The following is an 11,196-nucleotide window of genomic DNA, read 5'->3' as shown; positions in this document are numbered from 1 at the left end:
GTGTATATATGTGTGTGTGTGTATATATATATATATATATATATATATATATATATATATATACGCACACAGACACATACATACACACATGTACACACATATGTATACTTAATATTCTCTTCTAGGCCCTGAAAGCAGATTTGGTCCCATACCTCTTAAAATTACTTGAAGGCATTGGCCTTGAAAATCTGGACAACCCAGCAGCCACAAAGGCTCAGATTGTTAAAGCTCTCAAGGCAATGACTCGAAGCCTGCAGCATGGAGAACAGGTGAGTCTACACAGAGGTAACTTTGATCTGCCGATTACAAGACATTTTCAGAGCCAGGTGTCTTGGCCATTGGTGATCTATGCACCTCAGCTCAGGTTCCACCTACAGGTGTGGTTCTTGACCGTAACTGGAGCAGATCCCAAGACGAGGGATGGACTAGCATAGCTGCCTCATAAAACACAAACTATATACTCAAATAGTCACCGGGAGGATTCTTTCTCTGGATAGTGGTAACATGTTGCACATTCTTCAGCATAGAAGAATACTGAGCATTTAGTTGCTGGTTAAGATTAACTTTCAGTTCTAGGAGTTACTATGGAATAGTGATAACCGCATTCATTAACCATCCCATAATACCATTTTAAAAGATACAGAACATCATTTTAGTTTCATCTCCTTCCGTTATTAGCACTTACAAAGTGTTGGCTTCCTTTTTGTTGTAACTTAGATTCTATTAATGTGTTTCAGCCGCATGCATATGCTGAGTTCAAACCAGTTCAGTAATTTAATTTTCCTCATTGGTTTTATTCTTAATGTTGCTTCTGAGGAGTTCCTTATTCAGTATTATTATATAGCCCTATCTAGTAACACTCTCTTTTTTTAAGGTGAGGTGAAATTTCCATAACAAAATTAACCATTTTAAATTGAACAATTTACTGGTATTTAGTGCATTAACAATGTTGTATAACCACCACTTTATCTAGTTCCCAAAACCCTGTACCAGTTAAGCAGTTATTTCCCATTTCTTCTTCCCCTCAGCTTCTGACAGTCACCACTCTGTTTTCTAGGAATTCGCCAGTTCTGGACATTTCATATAAATGGAATAATACAATATGTGACCTTTTGTGTGGCTTCTGTCACTTAGCATGTTTTCAAGGTTAATCTGCGTTATAGTGTGTTTCAACACTTCATTCCTTTTTAAGGCTGAATAATGTTCCATTGTGTGTATATGCCACGATTTGTTTACCCATTCATCCGTTCATAGATGTTTGGACTATTTCTACCTACTAATGTTCTTCTGTAGGTTTAAATTGACTTAAAGCTCTCCTTTAGTGAATCCACTGTGTTTGTATGTTCCAACTAAAGGAACATTTTTTATGCTGTTGTCCCTCCTGGCAGTATTATCTTTTGAACTATTTAAGGTGATAATAAAGAAGAGAGACAGCATGTGCTGCTGCAGTCATTAACTATATGTTGAATAAAGTTACCTGAGGGTGTTCTGAATGCCAAGCAAAGGCGCTCCTGTGTACCGCGCACCGGCAATTGTCCTCCCCTCCAGATTCCTGTTGATGAGAATTAGCAGAGCAACCTTGACACCCACCTTCCACTCCCAAGGGAAGGAAAGAATTATGATAGTTTCCAAAATAGGAACTTTAGTTCACAACTTCACAACTAGTCACTTCCACCATTGCTTCTCTCCAAGGTTGGGACAAAGAGTCTTTTGGACTCATACAGTCCCAGTGTATATCTCTACTTTAATGCTTACCACTAAGTTATCTGGCATTGTCTGTCTCCCCTACTAAACTGTAGGCACTTCAGGGACAGAGAAAGTCTCATCTTTGTGTCCACTGTGCAACCCACATATGAGGTGCTCAATAAATATTTGATTTGAACTTTGATATGCGAAAGATATCCTCTACATTGGAATTTCCTAAACAGTTTTTTTATCTGTGTCACAGAAAGAAACATGTCTTCCATCTTAGTCCAATACACATTTACACATGTTATTTATACTCATGTGTATATATATCACAGAACAATTTTGCCCATTTTACATGTGATACTCTGATACTTTCTCTATTAATCTATTTTATTTTCTCAAGCATGTCGATCACAACTGTCTTAATAGATTTCTTAAACTTCTAACAGGTCACATCCATAGTTTGAAAAAGTGCTTTAAATTGTAGCTTGAGGGACTTCCCTGGTGGTCCAGCAGTTAAGACTCTGCACTCCCAATGCAGGGGGCCCGGATTTGATCCCTGGTCAGAGAACCCGAATGCCGCAACTAAGAGCCTTAATGCCACAATGAAGATCCCATGTGTCGCAACTAAGACCCGGTGCAGCCAAATAAATAAATAGATGTTAAAAAAAAAAAGTTGTAGCTTGAGTTTTGCAGTAGCTCCTCCCCAAACCCCTTCCTCAGGAATACTTCATGAACCCACACCACACTGTCAGCCAGTTGTTACTATCAAAAGAACATCTTTGTGCCAAAATTACATACAAGTCAGTAAGTTCAAATAGTAGAGTCCAAGTTTAGAGGGAAGACTGATTTAGGGACTTGTTTGCGTCTGGCTTAATGAGAGTGCCTGGTGTAGAGTATCTGATGAATGTGAGGTCTTGGTTCATCTTTGGTTCTTTCCTCAGCTGGCCTCCTCCTTTTGTCTTGGAAGTTTGCTTTTTCTCTTTAATTTCATCAACATCTAGCACTTAGTTTGTTTAAGTTCAAAGAGTTTGTTTTACTTCCCTAGGTGAATGAAATCCTGTCTCGTTCTTCAGTCTGGAGTGCCTTCAAAGATCAGAAACATGACTTGTTTATTTCTGAGTCACAAACAGCAGGATACCTCACAGGTAAACCACACCCAATTCTCTTCCCTAAGACACATGGCAGAAGCCACTTGGACCTTTCTTTTGCCCTGTCTAGACTAAAAATGGCATTTAGAGGGTTTTCCTAGGTTCCTAGCTACCTGTCTTGGAGATGCTGTGGGCATGCAGTGGACCTCTGTTTCTAGCCCAGACAGCATGCGAACTGCTGTGGTGTTGAATGTGTGCTGACTGCAATGTGGACTCTGCTTGGTTTTGATCCAGTAAATCCATGGTGTCATATGTTGTATTTGGAGTATGGCTGTATTAAAATGTTTATCTTGAACATGTAACAAAAGAGTAGCGAAATATCTACTCAGAAATATCAGTATCAGAAACATGATAGCATCATTCCATTCTGTCAGAATACTAGGTTGAAGTTCCAAATATGCATACTCACATGTGAAATATTTTTTCTTCGAAGTTACCAGTGATTAATCTGAAGTTTTACTAAATATTTAGGGTTTATCTTTTTGTGGGAGGAAATATGTGGGTATCATAAAGGAAAGGATGTTTTACTGCTTAGGGATCAGAAGATAATACACTTCAGAAGCTTGGGCCATTTGTCCATTTGACAGACTTATTTTAGCATAGTAATTTTGGAATACTTGTTTTCGTATTGGCTTCTGTTTGAAAAGAAAGTCACAGAATTCTGTTGCTAAATGCTGAAAATGAAATATAGTCTTTGGTATAAAAATTTTAGTTTGAAATTAACCTTAGGAATATTAAGTGGTTCTTGCAGTCTGCCTGAAATTGTAATATTTTTTAAAATGTCAGCCCTGCGTCCTCCTCTAACCAGAGATGATGTAGGTAAATTGAGAGAAAAAATTAATTGCCCAGCGTTTCTCACACCAGTGTAACTGTTTTAATAATCTTGATCGCTAGTATAGAAATTTATAAATCCTGAAGACCAAATCTTAAATATTCAGAAGTGAGGACTTTGGAGAAAGTTTTACATGGTTTTAATTTTAGATGTGGTTGTGACATTACTGTTTTTTCCTCCACTGTGACTCTTTAATATTAATCCACTAAAATTTATAATCAGACTTCTAGAATTTATGAACATGTGGTACATGTGTGTACATTAAGAGTAGAGTGCCATGGGTTTCCCTTCTACCTTTCCCATCCCCTGCCCTATGATTTCTATGGAGAGAAATACCTAGAATATAGTCTTAGTCTCTTCCATATCTCTTTCAAATTCGGGGTAAAGCTGTATCTTCTAAGTAGGAGTATGTTCTTATAGACACACTAAAAACTTTACCTCTTTAGACTCTTTTCCCAAAAAGTTTACACAATACCACCTTTTCATGGTATTATATTCATTACTTTGTATGTAAGAATGGTATGATTGGAAAATCTGCAGTATTTTTTCTAGCTGAGAGTAAACTTATTTAAAATTTGACCTTGAAGAATAGGAAGATGTAGATTACAAGCAGGGACCGGAAGCCCTCTTCTAATTCTTTTTGTTCTTGAGTGTACTTCACATTCATTGCATTCACTGACTTGACTGGATGGAATAAAAGACTGCAGGTGATCCTTGACGTACTAACAGCTGTGGGTCAAAAGGTCTGTCGTTAGAATACAGAAGAGAGAAGGATTTATTCAGAGACCTACAGTTCCTTTAGAAATCACTTGGTCCTCACCCCCACCCAGATTCCCTAATAACTATAGGAAAAGTTCAGGGAGCCAAAAGGTTTCTGTCTGTGCCTTTCCTTTTACTTGGATCCCTGGGGTGGCTTCTGAATGAGTTATGAGAAGCAGCTTTGATGGGCTGCAGAAGGTTAGGGAAATAAAAAGGCTGGGGTTTATAAATTTCTTCACATCCTTGGTCTGGCTCAGGGGGCAGCAAGTTCCATATAAAGCCATCAAGGGGTAGGTGGTATAAATCCCAGCCTGGAAAGGGCCTGGAGTTTTACTGTGGCCATTCTGAAGGTCATTGTTGAAGCCCAAGGGACATCAGTTGATGTGGGACAATCTGGGCTAGCTCTGAGCTGTGTTGGCCCCCAGATTGTCCAGTTCTTAGCACATCATCAGTCTGGGATGTTTTGTTGTGAAAGTACTACCGGTTGAACCGATGTATATTTATCAGTTGGGTTGCCAAATGTTTTCTATTTTGTGTTTGAGCTTTTCCATTGAATTTTGTGTCATTGTTTGATGAAAGAGACTAGTACTTCTAATAATGATAAAATCCCGTTATGTGGAACTCCATGGAATGTATACAGTGTTGTGTTGAATTGGAATTTTAAATTTACCCCACCCTGCCTTCAGTCTTGAGAAGATTCAGTTTGTACCAGCCTCTGTCTAATCAATTTGCAAATGAAATAAGGTGCTGTGAGAACATAAGTCGTCACCAGCCTTTTCTTCCAATAAGTTGATTTTGTTTAGGAGATGGGGAGAGATGAAAGAAAGTTAATTACTATTTCAAAATAAGATGGGAATGACTAATCACATTTATAATTTTCTTCTTCTTGGCTGCTGAGCAAATGTCACTCAGTCACATGTTCAGGATTTGGGGTAAAAATTAAAATGTCCTAGGCAGGATTACTCAATGTTGATAAATTGAGATGAGACTGACCCTCTAGCCTGGCATATTGTTTTGTTTTATGATAAATGTTCATCTAAAAGTGCCTCAATGGGACTTTACCCATGGTGCAGTTAAGCTGTAACTGCTCATTGTGTAGGGCCTTGGGTTACTTAGCCATTTATTTTGTTTTAGAAGAGCTTGGTGCTAACAAGCTCAAAGCCCTATAAAAATAATTTCAGCAGTGAAGATCCTCAGATTTCCTCACCTAGAAAATCAATAGAGAAAGAAGGAACAACAGAGAAAGAAAGAGAAGTGGGCCAAGGCAAAGATGCTTTTAGGAGCTAGAATTGGAGATGAAGAACTTTGTACTATATACTTATTTACTTCTATTTAATTAGAGGCATGTGAAATAGTTAATCTTGTTTTCCTGAGGTCATCAAAGGGAGCAAGGGTGCATTTCTTGGGCCTCTCATCAAACTGGTCCATTAGTTCTTTGCAGAGTTGGTTTTTATTACCTTTTGGTTTTCTTTTACACGTGTCCAAGACTACACAATGGGAGCCATGTTAAGGAAGATTCCCTAAGGTCAGTGTCAGTTTATTGTAGGACATTGCTGCTAAGACAGGGCTTCTTTTTTTCCCCCCACACTGAGAATCCCATGTTCATTTTCACCAAAGGCCATGCTCCTTCCACTACTCCATCATGGCAGCCAATTCCGTTCTGTGGGATTCTTGGTTTTCACATCCCTCTTAAAGAGTCCAGCTGCCTTACACAGTGTGCCATGTGCCCCGTTTCTGGCAGCCCCTACTCTTTCCTGCCATGTTTCTCTGGAGAACACAGTGTCATATCCTAGCAGACTGTAGCTTCCAGCCCCTAGAAACCAGACATGTCTGGAAGAGGCCAGGGGTGTGAGGGAGAGAGCATCTCAGACTTCATTTAGAGAAATACCAGGAATTGACTTGTCTTTCCTAAAGAAGCAAATGGTGGGGCTAGAATTTGGTCTCTTCTGAATAATCCTTTAGGCCCATCATTCACAATTTAGATTTTAGCCCAGAGGTTCCCAAACTTTCTCAGTTCACAGTGCCTTACTATCTTAGTCTTTCTTTCTTTTTTTTTTTTTCTTTTTTTTGCGCTACGCGGGCCTCTCACTGTTGTGGCCTCTCCCATTGCGGAGCACAGGCTCCGGACACGCAGGCTCAGCGGCCATGGCTCATGGGCCCAGCCGCTCCGTGGCATGTGAGATCTTCCCAGACCCGGGCACAAACCCATGTCCCCTGCATCAGCAGGCGGACTCTCAACCACTGCGCCACCAGGGAAGCCCTATCTTAGTCATTTTTTTTTCTTGATCTACCCCTAGGCCAAAAGAAATGCTTAATAATTAAGTTTATTAAGTAGTTATATCCAAACAACTTGAGAGTAGTTGTTTGTATGGTATCCAACAGATGTCAGTTGTCTCTCAAATTTAAAATAGCCCATGGTGTCCCATGTGAATTTGCCCCTGGATGCCTCAGCATGTAGTCTGAGAATCACATCCTTAGTCCTTTCTCTATATGTAGCATTCATGATTTGGTCTCATAATCTATTCATTTGATGTGAACTAAGTTGAGCCCACATCAGAAGTGCTCAGGAACTGTACCAATCTGGAGTGTTTAGGGGTTTATTCTTAAGGGTTGCATCCTTGGCGTGTTCCCTAGCAATCTTGCTGCCTGAAGTTCAGAGTGGCAGGTTGGTGGGAAGTGATGTAACCCTGTGGCGCTATTGCTCTGAACCACTTTCCTGAGCAGTCTGTGGAAGGCCTGGTGTCCTGATTGGTGGAAAGCAGGGATTGATAGATGCAGGCCCACCTTGCCTTAGAAAAGAGAAAATCCTTTTTCTAGGTTTTCTAAGTTCCCGGGCGCTCCAGGTGGCAAGCGGCACCTCACGTGAGCTGAGTTGTCTCTGGCCACTGTGTAACCACGTGCTGCATACACAGTGTCTGCTTTCTTCACGTCCTCAGTACAAATGCTCGTGAGGTTAAAAACAAGATGAATCTGAATTGTCCCCCTTTTGTCCTGCTTCAGTCCCTGTAATACCTTAGCCTTCATCAAACTGCTCTGCTGTTTGCACTTCCTTATGACTTCCCTTGCTGCTTATGTTTCTTTTTTCCCCTCAGGTGTTTCTCCTTCCCTTCTAACTGGCAGCAGTCCCCTTCACCTCAGGAGCGGGCTTTAGATCCGCTCTGCCAGGCAGCTTGCTAACTTCTGTGTAGCTCTCTGAAGCAGGTAGAGAACCGTTTTGCTAAATGCATGCCGCTTCCACTGCCTTTCTAGTCCTAACCCTTCAGTGTTCCTTAGCTGTTTGCCTTGTTTCCTATGATCTCAGCTAAAAGTATTGTTCAATATGCAGTATTATGCTACAGTACGGTGTCTCTTGCAAGTACTCTGTACAGTTGTGCAGTGATTCTGAGGTGTAATTAAATGTCTCTGCAGTTCATGATAAACTAGAGGGCTAAAGCCATTATATGCTCATAGGCCACATCTTCATAAATGCTGGCATAGATAATGGCATTTTTGTGCACTAGAGATTGTTAGAATCAAGACATATAAAACTAAAATATTGATACCTTTTCCATAGCACTCTTATTTTTACCTATGAGCGATGTCCAGAGCTTGCGTTTTCTTTCTCAGAGACCTTGGTGTAGCAACCCTTGTTCATTTGGTGTTACTTGTTATAGTAGCATTTCTTTGCACCAAATGAAAATAGGTTATCTTGAATGTGGATAGAAGTGTTTTTTGTTGGGAATTCATCATGTATGACTTTCGAATGGACTGACCCAAGTACAGAGTTTCTTTCCTCTGTTCCTATTTTTTCTCATTTGACATTAGCTATATCCTTCAGCGTCCAGGATTTTTTGAAAGATTGAACTTCCCAGATGTGAGAAGGGAAAATTTTTTCCATATTTCCACGCCAGTGTTACTGTCCAGCATAAATTTTGAAGTGATTTTTAACTTTGTCGTATAGTAAAGGCAAACCATGAAAATGGTGCTGTGTAGCTGTTTTAAAGGTTTCGTTGTATGCTTAGGTAATCCTAATAGATTGTATCAGTTCCTTGTGATGGGGTGCTTGACCTGGTTCTGACATTTTTATAAAGGTCAGTGTTCTCACATGACTCCGCTCTTTAGAAGGTGTGTATTTTCCTTTCTCTCTTGCAGGACCTGGAGTTGCTGGCTACCTTACTGCAGGGACATCGTCATCAGTCATGTCTAACCTGCCGCCTCCCGTAGACCATGAGGCAGGCGACCTTGGCTATCAGACTTGAAACTTTCTTGAGAGACAGTAAACGCTGAAAGGCCAGTGCCCCCTCCACATTCCTCCAGCTGATACGTTGAAGAAAACTCTTAACTGCCTTTCTCCTGGTTTCATGACAGTGTTATTCCTTTTTCTATAAGTATATTTTTATTTAGGAAAAAAGTCAGTGATTCTAATTGTATCACGTTATAAGAAAGCACTCTGTGGATCAACCTAAGCCAGGTACACAAGAATTTTTTTTCTTGATGTATGTAAGCACATTTTGTTCCTTTATATCTGTTTACAAGACTGTGAATCAAAAAGACAAAACTTTCTTCCTAGTTTTTATAATGTTTTTTTGAACTAGTGTGACTGTGGGGTTGAACTACAGTCTACAGAAATTGGGAAATCTAAGTCACCCCTAAGAAGGGCATTTCCCTCTCCTGCATCGAGTCTGTGTGGCTGTTCTCCTACCGTCAAACACTATTAGGTTTTGTCCTTGCACCTGTTTGCTGGTATCCTCTCCTCAATTATTAACCTTCTGAGAGCTCACAGCATATGTCGGTATGTATAACTGGCTTTACCAAATTGAATGAAAAAGGAGTTGTGCAAAAAAATTTTTAAATGGATGTCAAGATGTTATGTAAGAGATTAGTGTAATTGTGAAATGTTCTATACATTATCAAATATATAAAGCTTTCTATATTGAATGTACATTATACAGATCATTCTTATGTGTACATAAAATTTTAAAAATAAAGGGAATTGACTGCTTTGTTAATGAGATATATTTGTTCTTGTTTCATTTTTCCCTTTGAAGACCTTGTATATCTTTATTTCTAAGACAGATTTAGTAGTAGTAGCAGTAAACAGACTTTGCCTCACATTTCTAGTATCTCATACAGCTACATTGACATATATGTTCATTCCTAAATCCCTTCATTAGTATTTCAACCACATCAAAATTTCAAGACACAGATAGCATCTCATTTATTTTCCATACAATATTCAGGAACGGGTCAGGCTGTTAATAAATAGTTTAATGCATGTGACACATTAATTCCAATATTTTTAAGAGGAAAGAAATTTAAAGAGTGAGAGGAGATTTCACATAACACAGATTTCAGCACCAAGGTCTTCTAGTGTGATCACAGACTACAAGAAAATATAAACATGTAAAATATATACAAACACTTCTTAAAGAATAAGGAAATATCCAACCCTCCAAGTTGCCTTTGAAAGCAAGAACCAACTTTATTCCACAGTTGATGTGTAAGAAGAGCTGGAATGGACACTTAATTCATATCATAAATTGTTAATTCAAAATTTTCCATCAGACTTATCCATCTCTCAACTTAAAGATTATGGAGTAATGCACCCATGTAAGTATTTTAACGTATACCTAGGTTTTTAGTTTCTAAGAGGCAATATTTAGTTATAAAAATATGTTCACCAAAAGATTCTAACAGGTAATTTAGGAGTAGGTGTTTTAGAAGAGCATAAATCAATACAACAATATATTTTCTTTAAATACTAAAAGAACGTAAATACTGTGAATATTTACAGTAAAGCCCCATTTAAATAAATCTGCAAGTCACTGATGTTTGAATACCAATAACAGTTCATCTTTTTTTTAATATTTGAATTTTATTTATTTTTTATACAGCAGGTCCTTATTAGTTATCCATTTTATACGTATTGGTGTATATATGTCAATCCCAATCTCCCATTTCATTACACCACCACCAGCTCATCTTTATTGAACATTATGCCAAGCATTTTATAAAGTGTCATATGTGCATGACTTCAATTAATCCTCAGCAAACCTATGGGCTTGTTGCTGATATAATTCCCATCTTCCAGGTGAAGAACATGAGGTTCAGAGAGGCAAAGCAACTTACCGAAAGTCACACAACTAGTAAGTAACAGAGTAAGAAATTAAAACTACTTTTACTTGACACCATAGTCTGTTTTCTGAGCCACTATCCTGAGATAGCGATAATCTCAAATAGTTGTATGTGACTAGGAAGACTGAGTTTCTTTTTTTTTTTAATATTTGAGTTACTACTTTTTTTTTTTTCTTTTGGCCACACCTCACGGCATGTGGAACTTCCCTGACCAGGAATCAAACCCATGCCCCGTGCAGTGGAAGCAGAGTCTTAACCACTGGACCACCAGGGAAGCCCCTGTTTTTCATTTTTAACATTTTTTATTGTAAACTAAAACAGGTATAGAAAATCTCACTGAACAAATTAGTTTAGTCAATCACTCTTGACCTCCCAGGCAGGTCAAGAACTTTGCCAGCCTCTCCAGAAGCCCCAACATGTGCCCCCATCAGAATCATAGCCCCTCCCTTCAAAAGTGACCACTTGTCCATCACTTCCTTGTGTGACTTCGTAGTTCATCACCCACATGTACATTGCTAGACACCAGAGTTTGGTCTTGCTTTTTTTCTTTTTTAAATGTGTCTTTGAGTCTCTTTCAATCTGGCTGCCCCTCCATCCCTTTCTTTTCCCCACCACTTGTCTATAAAAGTCCCTGCGGCCATTTGACTTGAT

General features: G+C 39.0%; 1 protein-coding gene across 1 annotated transcript in view; it reads left to right on the top strand.

Annotated features, from left to right (window-relative positions):
* The window catches only part of DNAJC13 (DnaJ heat shock protein family (Hsp40) member C13), a 130,812-nt gene extending 121,388 nt beyond the window's left edge, over nucleotides 1-9,424 (top strand). The window contains exons 54-56 of the mRNA XM_007451693.1: nucleotides 126-269; nucleotides 2,738-2,837; nucleotides 8,563-9,424. Coding sequence (XP_007451755.1) covers nucleotides 126-269; nucleotides 2,738-2,837; nucleotides 8,563-8,669 — 351 coding nt within the window. The 3' untranslated portion in view covers nucleotides 8,670-9,424. The remainder of the gene's footprint in view (nucleotides 1-125; nucleotides 270-2,737; nucleotides 2,838-8,562) is intronic.
* The last annotated feature ends 1,772 nt before the right edge of the window (nucleotides 9,425-11,196 follow it).

The sequence above is a fragment of the Lipotes vexillifer genome, unplaced genomic scaffold (genome assembly GCF_000442215.2).
Source record: "Lipotes vexillifer unplaced genomic scaffold, Lipotes_vexillifer_v1.1 scaffold1271, whole genome shotgun sequence".
NCBI classification, from domain to species: Eukaryota; Metazoa; Chordata; class Mammalia; order Artiodactyla; family Lipotidae; genus Lipotes; species Lipotes vexillifer.
Note: the sequence above shows the minus strand (reverse complement) of the source record. Positions and strands in the feature narration are given on the sequence as shown.